The sequence below is a fragment of the Malaclemys terrapin genome, chromosome 2, assembly GCF_027887155.1.
Source record: "Malaclemys terrapin pileata isolate rMalTer1 chromosome 2, rMalTer1.hap1, whole genome shotgun sequence".
NCBI classification, from domain to species: domain Eukaryota; kingdom Metazoa; phylum Chordata; order Testudines; family Emydidae; genus Malaclemys; species Malaclemys terrapin.
In genome coordinates, this window is record NC_071506.1 from 212,425,401 (window position 1) to 212,441,357 (window position 15,957).

General features: G+C 43.4%; 1 protein-coding gene across 1 annotated transcript in view; it reads left to right on the plus strand.

The window, feature by feature from the left end:
- TRIM71 (tripartite motif containing 71) overlaps positions 1-15,747 on the plus strand; it is an 83,441-nt gene extending 67,694 nt beyond the window's left edge. Inside the window, exons 3-4 of the mRNA XM_054017065.1 lie at positions 8,734-8,868; positions 13,975-15,747. Coding sequence (XP_053873040.1) covers positions 8,734-8,868; positions 13,975-15,426 — 1,587 coding nt within the window. The 3' untranslated portion in view covers positions 15,427-15,747. The remainder of the gene's footprint in view (positions 1-8,733; positions 8,869-13,974) is intronic.
- The last annotated feature ends 210 nt before the right edge of the window (positions 15,748-15,957 follow it).

Here is a 15,957-nt window from a genome sequence, read left to right on the forward strand (position 1 = left end):
CCTGCTGTGTTTGCTAAATTCCTTGAATTTAAAATTTTTGGGTGGGAGGAGTGACAGGAAAAATGAAAGTTGCTAAAGCTGGTATTTCTGCAAATTGCTCATGCCTAAAAGTTTTTGGGAAAAGCTTGTATGTAAAAAATACAAACCAAAGTTGTGTCTGCTTTTTGCTCTAAAAATGGAGCTTTGTTGCTATTTCTAGTCTGCCAATTTTCTTACCTTTTTAGCCTTATTTCCATCAAAACTCCTTGTTTTTGTTTTAGTCCCCTTTCCTTCAGCTCCCCTCCCAACTCAAAACAATCCCCCCCCACCCCCCATTTTTTTTTCCATCTGGCTGGTTTCTGGCCTAGTCTATGGCTAGGTCTACAGTACGGGGGGGGGGGGGGGGTGAAGGGGGTCGTCGACCTAAGATACGCAACTTCAGCTACGTGAATAGCCAGTTCGACTTACCTGGCTGTGAGGACGGCGGCGAGTTGACCGCTGCCACGCCGCCGTCTACTCCGCTTCCGCCTCTTGCCGCGGTGGATTTCTGGAGTCGACGGCAGAGCCATAGGCGATCGATTTTATCGCGTCTTCACTAGACGCGATAAGTCGATCCCCAATAGATCGATTGCTACCTGCCGATCTGGCGGGTAGTGAAGATGTGCCCTTTGTTGAAAACTTAAACCTGCTTAATTAGGTCGATTTTAGGAATAGTTTTTACTTCAACCCAGTAAATGTTGAGCAGAGACAAACTGATACATCTCTGGGTAGTCAGTTTTTACTCTGGGGAATATCATTGGATAGGGATTGGAGTAGGAACGCATTGGAAGCAGCGCTAATATCGCAGATACCAGCAAAACAATTGGAGCTTTCAGTTTTACCCTAATTTGACAAAATATTAAAAGCCAAAACAAATCCAGAAACACAACTTGTCACTAGTTGCTATTTTAACCCATTTGTTTAGCCTCAGGTCTTACCACTTGCAAATTAGATTTAAACTCATAAGGTGCCCTCTTTCACACTGTCTCCCATTGTTCCCTATAGTGATGGTGCCAAAGTTCACTTACTGAGGGCTTGTCTACACTGGCACTTTACAGCGCTGCAACTTTCTCGCTCAGGGGGGTGAAAAAACATCCCCCTGAGCGCAGCAAGTTACAGTGCTGTAAAGTGCCAGTGGAGACAGTGTACCAACGGTGGGAGCTATTCCCTTTGTGGAGGTGGGGTTTTTTTACACTACAGTGCTGGGAGAGCTCTCTCCCAGCACTATGCCACCACTACACAGCCACATTAAAGCGCTGTTGCACCAGCGCTTTAACATTGTTAGTGAAGACTAAGATGCTGCTCCCTGACAGGATAGGGGAGCCACCATCTTAATTGAAGCCAGGTTGGCTTCATTTGTGTTGGGAACAATGGGAAACAGTAGGCATCTTTGAAAGAGAGCAGCTTTTGCAATGGTCCACTCTGGTTTCAGTCAGTATGAGATGGCAGCCATTTTGGAGGAGGGCAGTTCTTAATAGAATTATCTGTAGGATAACTTTAGCTGTCAATAGAAGCTGAAGAATACACTTTCCATTATGAAGGATTACAAAAAATGTCCATTAATCCTAAAAAGTCTCAAACTATTTGTTGCACCAAATCTATTCAGTGGAGTGGGTAGAAGGAAAAACTGTGGTGAGATGGGTATGTGCACCTCAAGGGAATGGGGAGAGGGAAACTGATTGCTTTGCACTGCTCCAGAGTGGGATAAAGCAACCATGTGGTACTGGTGAAATTAGCCCTTAAAGCTTAAGTAAAAAGGCTTAAAGATGATGATGCATATCTCCAAACCTTTAGAAATACAACATGTAACATTCTCTTTGGCATTCTTGTTTGGGGATTCATTTCTGAAAATTTAAATAATCTTTTACAAAAGGAAACTTTCCAGACAAAACTTGCTTAAATAGACTTAAGGTGGAGGGTACATATCTGTAGTTCTCAGAATAAACACATTACAGGGGATGTCCCTAAAACAAGCATTACTAATTCAGGAAATTCAGAGTTAGGGTCAAGGTGTAAATTTAAAAGAAATGTAAACGTATTAAAATTTGGAAATGCTGTAGTAAAAGCACTTAGAAAACTTAACTCCACCTGTTGTGACCACATGAGTCAAATGAAAAATGTTTTTTTAGAAACTAGTTGAATTTAATCCAGACCACCTAATACCATAATATACTAATTATAATTGTTTTGCATGGTGTCATTATAGGCTAGAATTGAAATTACTTGCAAATGCACAGTTAAGACACCTATACCTTAACATGTTTGGATTCCTTCTAAGTTTCCTGGTCTTGTAATGCTTTTTGTGATGATAATTATGACATCCCTGTAAGGATTTTACTCTTGAGTTACTGATACATACTTTCAACCTTAACTCTATTTTAATGTATTTTTTATATTCACAGATAACATCTACATTAGCCAGATCCTTGACTTATGTAAATTGGTATAGCTACATTAATTTCAGTGGAGCTATGCAGATTTACAAGAGCTGAGTATCTGGCTCTTGAGTGTCACATATGATTCAAAGGGACTGGAGCAAGTCCTTGTCTTTGAAAGATGCAAATTGTTTTCATGTAGTTTGTCAGTGGGATTATCAGGTAATCCTTTTATGTAGATTTTAAATGGCATATCTCTGTCAAATCTTGGAACAATATGGAAAGAATGGTTCTAAAAAGTCAATCATTTTTATGCTACTAATATAAAAAATTAAATCGGTCTGATGGGAAATAATCAAGATGGAACTGTTTTTGGAAATTTATGCCAGCATTTGGCCCAGTTTCTAGCTTCTAGTATATTCATAGGAGAGAAATAAAAACTTGATGCAAAATAATTTGTTATAGCATTTTATAATGATTGGATACTGTTTTCTTCATATATTCATCTTGCCTCCTTAAGAGTGGAAAACAGATGTGCTCTGACCTACATGTTTGAATATTCCTCAATGTACACAATACACAGTTCATAAGCAGATCTCTAATGTTCCTTTTGTCTTTAAATAAACGCACATCTTTTACTTGGAGTGTCAATCAGTTTCTAGTTTCTTCCAGCATCCAGCTGTGGCACCCTTGTCTTTATAGCACAATGAATGTAACTGATAATACCCCTTTAATATCAAGACATCTCTGAAGTCCTAGTCCCATGGTCTCTGGAGTGTCACAGTAGTAGCCCGTCTCATATTAAATTGCAGAATGCACTTCCTCAGTGTATGTAGTCCAGCCAGAAGATGCACTTCTCTGGTAGACCTGAAGTGTCCTTGAATGCCTCTGATACCAGTTTACTGTTCCCCCTTTTTGTGGCAGCTCCACAGAGCCCCACTCTGGCTACGGAGTATAGGAACTGGTTCAGCAGGTCTGGATCTGTTGTCTCACCTTGGAATGGAATGTTTGATTCAAGTTTTACACATTGGGCTCCTGAGCCCAGACCCTGCCTCTCACTATGTTTGTATATGCTGAGGTGTTTGTATAGCACAAGTGCTTTGAAAATGTAAAATGTTGTCTGTGTAAGTACTAAGTAATTATGCCTATTAATAATAAACTGAAAAATTACATATCCTCTTAAAAGCTCCCAGGAGAACAAAGACTATCCAAATAGAAGCTATTGCAGTGTATATATAATATGTGCTTTGAAATCTGAAAGTATGAATAATACAGCATGCCCGAGATTTCCTCTGATACTAGAGTTCTGTACACTTTACACAGTTGCTACTATACAAGTAGGTTTGTGGCAGAGAGCTGGCAGTATTGAAAGACTGCTGGCAGCAATAGCTCAGTGACTGGCAGTGTTTCAGTGCTGCAGCCATTCTTCATTGAGACTATTCTCACTTCCACAGTCAGCTGGGGTTTTGGAGTGACTGCTTTTTACACACGCACACGTTTTATTTGTATGTGGAGTATTTTAAGGTTTAGGCTACGAAAACAGGATTAAAAAGACAACAGAAGCTGAGGCAGGTCACATCCTGAAAGACCAGTCTTTGTCTTTGAGCACTACATTTTCATCATCTAGGTAGATCACTCCAAAATAACTAGAAATGATCAATAAATAGTACGACTCAGTAAACCTCATTTTGGGACTCTCTGTAGGAGGAGATGTGTTCTATGGATCAATATACAACCCAAAATGGAGCTTATTCTTTTGTGGCCTTAACAGTAGAGTATTCCTGAGGTTCTTAATGAAAACCAAGCTGAGAAAGAAACTGATACCTGAAACGAAGACAAATTTAAAAATTGATCTGCCTGAACTGTGATTTCTAGAGAAGATGGAAGTGTCAAAACAGTGGGTAGCAGAATTTTGAAGTCTATGGAGAGGTAGGAGAGTTTTATTCAGATAGAGTTTAAAAGATTTCTACTTGAACGGGATAATTAGACTACAAAATCAGCCTTGATTGTGTGGAGGATTAATTTTATCTTGGATTTGTTCCTTGACTATCTTGAGGAAAGGTAACCTGTTAGAGGAAAATACAAAGATCCACATTTATCTTAATTATACACCGTGTTTAAAACAAAAAAACACACACACAAAAAAACAAACCCACAAGGCTCCTAGCAGTATTAAAGTGGCAGGTTTTTAAAATGAGATTACCTATTGCTGTAGCTGGTGAAGCTCCAGTTTAATTTCAGAAACACTCACCTTTTCACTGCAGCAGAGGAAGCTGATAAATATTTAGATTACTTGGCCAATCGCAGGTGAGGTAGAAGATGAACGATTCAATTTGCACATCTCAGACTAGGACTGAATTAATCTGGCTCTGCCACCGTAGCTTCACAGGAGAGTTATGTATGCCTTCTGGTGAGCACTTGCTTTCAGATCCTCTTTAATTTTATTGTTTGTTTGTTTGTTTAAATGTAAAACTAGAATCATCTTCTTCTAAACTATTCAGTTGGCCAACGCAGCTGGTTCTTAGTTCTCAGAGACCCCTTGGAAGGCTGTCTAAAGCAGACTTCTAAGAAGAAGTAGAACTTGCTTCTCATCTAACCCACATATTCCAGCCCTTTCGTTGAAGGGGAGCTCTGTCTTGTTTCTGTGGGAGAGCTCACAGACAAGCAGACTGTGATTACAGGAATAAAAATGGGCTCCTCCCATCTCTATGCATCTTTCTCAGAATCCCCCTCATCACTCCATTCTCTCTGAGGCTGCAGTTCCTTGACCTAATCTGCTGAGCCACAGAATCTCCACTGTTCCTACAACACAGAATATTTGTTAATTTGGACTGTTATCCAGGCTTTGAGAGACTGAATTTAGGTGCCTGGAACATCAATATCCCCTTTTGTGCAGTTTCCTTTTTAAAGTAACTTCCTCTCTACTCTTATCAAGGAGATCTTCTACCAGTTAGGAATATTGCTCCCCTTGTCTTAAATTTAGATGTTACCTACATTTATAATCAGATTATAGAGTTCTAGCATGACAGTCTTTTACTGAAAGTGATGTTCTTAAAAGTTTGTAACCCAAGTCAGATTTGATCCAGATGTCATAAGATTCTATAAACAACTTCCCTACCAACCCATCCAATGACCATTACCTCAAGACTCTATATCTAGTTTGAAGCCCTTACTAGATAGACAGCTACTTACAACACTTTCTCTATTCTGTTTCTCAGGATTGAATTTCTGAGGATTATTAGACTCAGCTGTCAAAACATGAGGCCCTAACCATACAACCCTGGTGTATTGCACCTTCCATGCTTCTAAAAATGGTATTTAGAAAGGAGTGTACTTTTATTGTGAAATTGAACAGTCCTTCACGGATAGTAGGAAATTGCCTTGTCTGCATTCTAACTATCCTTGTATCCTAAGGAAAAGTAATGTTATCTAGATGTTCACATGGCCTTCAATCTGTACATTTTTAGAAAAATAAACTCTTAATCTATCACACAGTGATTGCATTTTTTAAATGAAAGTGGGTGAAATCTTTGATTGTCAAGTTGCTATAGTGATGTATATTGGAGGTCAACAGGGCCACAAGTGCCAACTCTGACCATATCTATGCAAGAACTTGAAGTGATCATAAAATACCAAAACCACAGTACTGGGTAGCAGAAGGCAGATTCTTTTGATTAGGATAAACGAGGCACATTGTAGTTTCAGTTGGGTAAACTTAGAGCCATGATTGTCAGAAATTAATACATCTTCATTATTGCCTTATTGATTTGTTGTCAAAAAGCACTGACCATGTTAAAAGAACTTCCAATCTTGGGGGAAATATATGGGTTTTGCTTGGTAGTGTAAAATATAAGTGAAGAGGCACAAAATAAGTTTCTGAAAACTACTATGGAACTGATATCTCCATGATATGTCTCTGCCAAAAGTTTGACCAAAAAATTGTCTTTTTGCTTTATGCAGGGATGGAAAAAATGGTGGTGGTGAGTGGCAGAGTTAGGGAGAAAAGGGGAATAGTCATTTTAATCACACAGCTGACAGTAGTGAACTTTTAATATTGCTATCTTTAGATACATACAGGAATAGGCTTGGAGGAAAATAATAATCTGAAAAAACACTTCTGAGCATGCTCAGTAGGCATTAACTTTTTTAAAGCAAAGCCTAAGCTAGCCCTAGCCCTTTGACAGAACAATGCACGTTTCCCCGTGTAGTTCAGTAGTGGCTGATGCTTTCTGACATATGCCAGGATTTTTCTCTGTATGAGAAATTGTACAATATTTTTATTCTGACCCAAAGAAAAAACTCCCCTATCTGCAACAGGAACAAATTGTGAGCATAGGAAGATCTGATCATAATTTTTTGCTTCATTTTGCAATATTTTGCAAATGCTAAGCTTTCATTTAGATATTTTTCTCCATTGCAAACCTCCAGCTATCACAATGCAGAGATGTTGCTGCCTAGTAATCCAGCCTTGCAGAAAACTATCTCCAGCCAAATAATAGAAGTCCCAAGTTTAAGAATGTCCCAGTCCTACCACCACCACTATAGTAGTTCTGTTTTAAGGAGCCTTGATTTTAAAAATGCAAACTTGTAATTCATGAACTTCTGGGTCTACTTCAGGCTTTGCCACTGGCCTTGCCTATGTTACTTTAGATGGCACAGCCTTATGGCTCCTGACTTTCCTATTGTAGATGCAGCCTCTCAGTCTGACTTCAAGCATATCTTTTAGCTACTGTGATTCACTACCTATCTGTAAAATTGGTACTTAACTTCTGTGGGGTGGGGTCGGGTGATGTCTCTGTGAGTTAATTGTGTGAGGCTTAATTTTTAATTTAATATAGTCAAATTAACTTGTTCGGGGATTTTGTTTTGTTTTTCTGGGACTACAGACGCCCTCAAGTTGCCCTGCCAATTTTTATTTGTATATGTTTTAAAGATACAAAATAGCTCTCCCCTCTTGGTGTGTGAACAACAAACAGGAAGAAACGACTGACCTGCTATATTGGGGAGACAAAGTGCTGTCAAATGCACAGATAAAACACATTTTTTCTAAATTTTCAATTACAGTAATTTTTAGGTGTCACTTGTCTGAATTTATTTCTATCTCTTGTTGGCTCCAAGTGTGCCTTCTAAGTTGACTCTCCTTTTTAATGTTTGCACAACACTTCTCTGACTGCATTGTATAAATGCTGATAGTTTCACTTTATTAAATATAGAACAGGAAAGTTGACTACACTTGTGTCTAGAGGACTTGACATTTCAGTCTTTATCTAAGACTTGCTCATGTCTCCCCAGTTTTAAAGTGTCAATAGACTTACTTTTATTTTCATGTGCCACCACTCCTTTCTCCAAGTCATATATAAAAAGTATTGCTGTCTACATATAATTGACTTGCATAGAAATGGCATCCATTAGTACAGTGGTCCCCAAACTTCTGAGGGTCACAGCCCCCTTTACCCCTGTCCATGCCCCCACCCTGCCCAGGGCCAGGAGCAAGGCTGTGGCTCAGGGTGGTGGTGGTGGAAATGTGGACAATGGGAAGGGGGCTGAGGCTGGGGGTGGGTCTGGGGCCATACCAGGCGCTGAGGTTGGGGGTGGGAGCAGAGCCAGAGCTGGGCTGTGGTTGGGGCCAGCAGTCTGGCCTGCAGCAAGGTGCAGCTCCGCTCCCAGCCTTGCTCCCAGCAAGGAATGAAGCCGAGGCTGGGAGTGGGGCTGGGAGCAGGACCAGAGTAGAGCTGGGGGCAGGAAAGGGCTGGGTGACGCTCCCTCCCTACCCCTGTGGGGGCTGGCCTGGGCCCCCTCCTCCCAGATGTTCCTTCAGGCCCCCCCGTGGGGGCATGTTCCACACTTTGGGGATCTCTGCATTAGTGGAAAACAGAAGTCTTACTAGAAGACTAGACTTGTATCCTGTAGTAAATGTATTGTTAGTCTAAAATACTTGGGGATAAGAAGGTCATTTTGGATTCTCAACATACATGTCTAAAGAATGTAGGTTTGATATCGAACTTAAGATGTGCATACTGGACCAAATTGTACATTAACTTGAATCCTGTGCAACTCCACTGGTATCAGTGGGGTTTGCACAGGCTATATTGGGGAAGAATTTGGTCCTATGTAGTGAATTTTGTATAAATTCCAACATCTAATATGTGAAACTGACATGCACTCAGGAAAACTACATGAAAACAACTGCCTTGAACTTTGTCCTACAGCAGCATTATGAGAGCACATTGACCTGTTTCTGTTCTAGTGCTGGAGGCATTGGGTTAAATGTAAGAGCCATCACCTCATGCAACTTAAATTGGTTTGACTAAGCAATGTGTGTGTTCTGTTTATTCTCCAGCTGAGTATTGAACAGGCCCAAGCTGTGGCAGAGCAGGTTGAGATGAAAGCAAAGGTGGTGCAGTCTGAAGTCAAAGCTATGACATCTCGACATAAGAAGGCCCTGGAAGAACGGGAGTGTGAGCTGCTGTGGAAGGTAAAAAGCTTTTTATAGAGGTATATTTATCTGTTCTAATTACTAACAATTAAACTTTTAAGATGGAAATCTGACCTGTCTTTAAATTAGATTAGGGCAATGGTATGATACCCTTGTGTTGAGTTGTATTTTGAGTGGTATTTACAACACAGGTAATCCCATTTTAAAATCGAGTTGAGGATTAAGGTAGTTTCAACATGAATGAGGATGGTAGAATCTGGCTCGTAATAAATATATATCCATTAGATTCGAAATGTGTACTTTTAAGAACAAAAATGTACTGTCACATAGGAATGAATAGGAAATGCAGTAGCCCTGATTATTGCTGGATCCACAAACAGAGCTGGCCAAAACACAGGATTTCTGGTTCACAGTGAAATTTTGAAATTTAGTTTCTGTCGGACTTCTACGTGGCCCTGCAGCAGCACTGTACAGCTCTTGGAACAGGACTTGTTCAGTTAGGGTTACCATATGTTAGGGTTACCATATTTCAGCGAGCAAAAAAGAGGACGGGAGGAGCCCCGCCCTAGCCCCGCCCCTGCCCCTCCCACTTCCCGCCCCCCCTGACCTCCCAACCCTCCCCCCGTTCCTTGTCCCCTGACTACCCCCTCCTGGGACCCCTAACTGCCCCCCAGGACTATCTAAGCCTCCCTGCCTCTTGTCCCCTGACTGCCCCAACCTTTATCCACACCCCCACCCCCAGACAGACCCCTGGGACTCCCACGCCCCATCCAACCACTCCCCACCCCCTGACAGCCCCCCCAGAACTCCCAACCCATCTAAACCCCTCTGCTCCCTGTCCCGACTGCTCCGATCCCTCTCCCCACTCCTGCCCCCTGACAGCTCCCCCCCAGAACTCCCAACCCATCTAAACCCCTCTGCTCCCTGTCCCCTGACTGCTCCGATCCCTCTCCGCACTCCTGCCCCCTGACAGCTCCCCCCCAGAACTCCCAGCCCCCTACCCCCCCGCTCCTTGTCCCCTGACTGCCCCCTCCTGGGACCCCTGCTCCTAACTTCCCTCCAGAACCCCACCCCCTACCTAAGACTCCCTGTTCCTTGTCCCCTAACTGCCCCCTCCTAAGACCCCCCCCCCCAACTGCCCACCAGGACCCTACCTGTACCCTGACTGCCCAAAACTTTCTCTACTCCCCCCAAAAAGCCCCCCCCCCGTTTCTTGACTGCCCCCTCCAGAACCTCCCTGCCCCTTCTCCTGCCCCCCTTACCCTGCTGCTCAGAACAGGGTGTTGGGCTCTGTGCGAGCCGGACACGTGGCTAAGCTCCCCAGCACAACAAAACCCGGTCCCTGGCCCTGCACAACAAAACCCGGTCCCTGGCCCGGACCGGGTTGCAGGGGAGAGCTGCCCTTGTATCAGCACAAAGTGCTCTCGCTCCCGTTTTGCTACGCTGCATGGCAGTAACCGCTCCCAGTTGCAAAAGGGGAGGGCTGCACTTTGTGCTGAGACACTTGCTCAGAATGCAGGGTGGAGCTCCTCTCCAGCTGCTCCGGAGTCCAGCCCGGGACTTTCCTGCAGCCCTCCCAGCTGCTCCGGGGGAGGGGGGAAATCCCGGACATTGTGAGTGCTTTACAAATTCCCCCCGGACGCTATTTTTAGCACAAAAAGGAGGACATGTCCGGGTAAATCCGGACGAATGGTAACCCTACCATATGTCCGGTTTTTCCCGGACATGTCCGGCTTTTCGGCAATCAAACCCCCGTCCGGGGGGAATTGACAAAAAGCCGAACATGTCAGGGAAAAATACCGTCTGGGCACTTCCTCTCCCGCGGCTGCTCTGCTCCTCCCCGGACTCAGACTTTGGCTCTGTTTAAGAGCCAAGCTGCCCGAGCCAGCGCTACTGGCTTCGGGCAGCCCCCGTGCCTCCGGACCCTGCACCGCTGGAGCAGAGCAGCTGGAGCCGGGGAGGAGAAGTGCCCAGCCGGTGGCTCGGGGTCCGGAGGCAAGGGGGCTGCCCGAAGCCGGTAGCGCTGGCTCAGGCAGCTTGGCTCTTAAACAGAGCCAAAGTCTGAGTCCGGGGAGGAGCAGAGCAGCTGGAGCCGGGGAGGAGAAGTGCCCGGCCGGGGGCGCAGGGTCCGGAGGCATAGGGGCTGCCCAAAGCCCGAGCACTACCGGCTTCATGGTTTGCCGGGCAGCCTCAAGACCCTGCGCCCCCGGCTGGGCGCTTCCCCTCCCGGGCTCCAACTGTGCTGGGGAAGCGCCGGCCGGGGGCGCAGGGTCTGGAGGCTGCCCGGCAAACTGTAAAGCCGGTAGCGCTCGGGCAGCCCTTTTCACTTGGCTGGGAGGGAGGAGGGGGAGTTAGGGCGGGGACTTTGGGGAAGGGGCGGGGAAAGGGCGGAGTTGGGCGGGGCCGGGGGTGGGAAGGGGCGGGGCTAGGGCCTGCGGAGTGTCCTCATTTTTTATTTTTTAAATATGGTAACCCTAGTTCAGTTATTAAACAGAGGAATTCTGACTACTACTTTAAGTGATGGTCCCTATTATAGTCCACTGAGGATTCATGCATGCGCACCATGCATCTGCAGCTGGAGATTTTGAAATTAGTAGTGTCCATTGGTCCGTGCTGAGCCCTTGTCTTGCCTCATGGTTTCGTCCAAGGTGATAAAGGGCGGGACAGACCAACTGCATTTCCAGTTCCTTCTTGCTGCTGCATGGTCTGGGTTGGAACTGTTAGTGTCCTCTTTTGCGTGTAATGCACTTAAAAAATATACAGTTGTACACAGCTAGTTTTAGAGTGGTTTATTGTTTTTATGGTTGTTTTATAGTTTTAAGAGTAGAATTGGGGTTTTGAGGGGGAGTTTTGCTCAGCGTGAGTCATTTCTCTCTTTTTCTCTCCCTCTTCCCCTCGCGCCCCCCGTCCCCCCCATGCAGGTACTGGATTATGCGGAAACCTGCTTTAAAATATGTGCCTCCTGCCTGTGTTCCTTCTCAGTTCAAGCCTCCAGACAATTTAGTGGAGGACTGTAAATGACACAAGTGATAAAATTAAAGACTTTGCTCAACTAACTATTTTATATGAAATAAACAGGCTTCACTATGTAACCATTCACTGCATTTATACTCCCGTTCTAAGGTGAAACGATCCATCCCGAGGTGATCAGCCCCTGAATGAGAAGAATGGGTATAAACCTTTCTCTGCTGGATGGGTGTGCCTATCTAAAATCAGTGTAGTATTCTTTTTATAATCAATTATAATAACAGTTTAATTAGCATTAAATCCACCTTTTTTACCATAATTAAATATTTTCTATTTTCTCATTGGCTATTTAACATTAAATACTTTCATTAGCATCGGAATAAAAACATATCAATAACTATCAATGTAACGTTTTCAAAAATATTAGCATTTTATTAAAAACAAGTAAGGACCAAAATATGTTTACAACATGACCTGGGGTTATTTCCTAACTTATCTCCAACTTGCTTCTAAGCTGTCTCACTTATTTCACCCAGCATTAGTCCTCACTGTTGTCAAGCCCCAAACTTAGGCCCAACAACATGTTCTTCACTTATATTTTTAGCACATTTCTATTTCAGAAAAACAAACATCACTTCGATAAGCTACACATTCTAAATTTTTAATGTTGCTATTGTGACATGAACTAAGCTTTTGATTTTCCTCATTTTAAAAAACTAAACAAAAAAAAAAAATGGCAGAGAATATTTTTTTACCACTTCCCAACACTCCTTTGTACAGGTGTGATTCCACATGTGCAGACACCAGAATTAATTTTAAAATAGTTAGCTTTTTTTGAAATGTATTTGTAAAAGAGGAAATGACCAACTGCTGACAGCTTTGTCGAAGTTTTTCTTTTAACTCAGTACATCCAGAAAAAAAAAAATGTAAGTAGCATTTTAGGCCTAACTTTTCAGAAGTGATTAGTGACTTTCTAGTCACTTTTGAATATTAGGCCTTAGGGAGCTGTTCAAAGGAAGGGATGAGAATCTTTTTAAAATGTCCATGTTGAAAACACACTTGGCAGAAACTGCCTGCCTTGTAAGTTTAATAACACATGTCCACACTTCCATTGCAGAACTTCTTCCTTCATCTGTTAAACAGTCAAGCAAACATATAACTGCAGTCCTCAAACATGATGCGCATTGACCAGATGGATACACTAGCTGAAATTTCTGAATGTTTGCTTGGCTGCATAACTGATGCTGGAGGTACACTCTGCAACAATGAAGTGATTACACATTTCATTAACTTTCCAAGGCCTGTGTTTTTGCCATTAACATCTTGAGTGGATTTCTAAAGTACTGAAGAATATGAAAATCTATATAGATTCATAGATTATAGGACTGGACGGGACCTCGAGAGGTCATCGAGTCCAGTCCCCTGTCCGCATGGCAGGACCAGATACTGTCTAGACCATCCCTGATAGACATTTATCTAACCTATTCTTAAATATCTCCAGAGACGGAGATTCCACAACCTCCCTAGGCAATTTGTTCCAGTGTTTAACCACCCTGACAGTTAGGAACTTTTTCCTAATGTCCAACCTAGACCTCCCTTGCTGCAGTTTAAACCCATTGTTTCTGGTTCTATCCTTAGAGGCTAAGGTGAACAAGTTCTCTCCCTCCTCCTTATGACACCCTTTTATATATTTAGATATATATAAACTGAAAAAAAAATTGTCACTCTGCCTATAAATCCTATTATGCCAGTCACTTAGTGCTCCCTGTGACTGGAAGATGGGACAATTGCAAAGCAAGGAGACTATTTTTTAGTTTAATAATAATAATGACCTTTCTTTTAAATAGCAAACTAATGCAGCAAAACTTCATGGCAGAAGTGTGTGTTGCTTTTAAGTAAGGCTATATTTGTCAGAGGAGGGACCAGTGATTCTCAGCAGGTTCATTTTGCAATAAGCATCCACATTTCCCCTAATTATGAAGATGTGGTCTATGTGAGGAAAATAGAGAGTTTGTCCTGTAAACCACTTCCCCATCCATTCATAATCTCCTAACATCCCTGTGGCAACTACACTACAATTTTATATAGGAATTAGGAAAGCAACACTAGAAAAATATTTCTGAACTGCTAGCTGTCTTTTAATATAAATATAATGGGTTTGTTTTGTTTGTTTTTAAGGTGGAAAAGATTCGTCAAGTCAAAGCCAAGTCCCTTTACCTGCAAGTTGAAAAGTTGCGTCAGAATCTAAATAAACTGGACAACACTATTAGTGCAGTTCAGCAGGTCCTAGAGGAGGGTCGTAGCATGGATATTCTCCTGGCTCGGGATCGCATGCTGGCTCAAGTGCAGGAACTGAAGAATGTGAGAGGCCTTCTACAGCCGCAGGAGGATGACAGAGTCATGTTCACTCCTCCTGACCAGGCTCTGTATATGGCCATTAAATCAATGGGGTTTGTCAGCAGTGGGGCCTTTGCTCCTCTGACCAAAGCCACTGGGGAAGGTCTCAAACGTGCACTACAGGGCAAAGCGGCCTCCTTCACAGTGATAGGCTATGACCATGATGGTGAACCACGCCTTTCAGGGGGCGATATGATCTCTGCAGTGGTGATGGGCCCTGATGGAAACCTATTTGGTGCAGATGTCAATGATCAGCAGAATGGAACATACCTGGTCAGTTACAGACCACAGCTGGAGGGAGAGCATCTAGTCTCTGTCATGATGTGCAACCAGCACATAGAGAACAGCCCGTTCAAGGTCATGGTAAAATCTGGGCGCAGTTACATTGGCATTGGACTACCAGGGCTTTCATTTGGCAGCGAGGGAGACAACGATGGCAAGCTCTGTCGCCCCTGGGGAGTTTGCGTAGACAAGGAAGGGTACATCATGGTTGCTGATCGCAGTAATAACCGCATTCAGGTGTTTAAGCCCTGTGGCACCTTTCACCACAAATTTGGCACCTTGGGTTCCAGACCTGGTCAGTTCGATCGCCCTGCTGGTGTTGCCTGTGATATCTCGCGTAGGATTGTCGTGGCTGACAAGGATAATCATCGCATCCAGATCTTTACATTTGATGGGCAGTTCATTCTGAAATTCGGGGAAAAGGGAACCAAGAATGGGCAATTCAATTACCCATGGGATGTGGCAGTCAACGCCGAGGGCAAAATCCTGGTCTCTGACACGAGAAACCATCGGATTCAACTGTTTGGACCTGATGGTGTGTTTCTGAATAAATATGGCTTCGAAGGGGCACTCTGGAAGCACTTTGATTCTCCAAGGGGTGTGACTTTCAATCATGAAGGCCATCTGGTAGTGACAGATTTCAACAACCATCGCCTCCTGGTCATCCATCCAGATTGCCAGTCAGCACGCTTCCTTGGGTCAGAAGGCACCAGCAATGGCCAGTTCCTGCGCCCACAAGGCGTGGCTGTGGATCAAGAAGGGCGCATCATTGTGGCCGATTCTAGGAACCACCGAGTGCAGATATTTGAGTCAAATGGTAGTTTTTTATGCAAATTTGGCACTCAGGGAAGTGGCTTTGGTCAGATGGACCGACCTTCAGGTATAGCTGTCACCCCTGATGGCATGATTGTTGTGGTTGACTTCGGAAACAATCGAATTCTCGTCTTCTAATCTGTGTTATCTGAATTAGGAAGAAACTGTCTCAGGGAAATTCTTTTTAAGAGAACGAAAAAATACAACGTTAATTCAAACCTACCTCATCTTTAATTTTTTACAGATGAATGTACTTATCTTTTCTGCAGGGAGTGATCCTGTAAAGTTATAAATTCTATCTACCTCATTATCTTTGTGTTCTCCCTCTCTCTCCTCCTCTTCTCCCCCACCCTGCCCCCCAGCAGTAAGTTTTACCTCTTCCCCACATGGGGCATCATGCACAAACATGTGTTGCTGTGCACATTAGGTGGTTGCGTGATGAATTCTGTAGACGAAGCCAAAAAGGCGCTCTATAATTTTTTTAAAGGGGGGGGGGAAATCAGTAGCATTAGATATTTGTAGAAGATTTGTGTTCTTGATCGTACTGTGGTTTTTGCGGGGGGAGGGTTTTTGGGGGTTTTTGTTTTGTTTTTGTTTTTTTAAATGCTGCTGCAGCAGAGAACTTTTTCCTGTTCTCCTTTTTATACCTCATTGTGTTTGATTTATTGT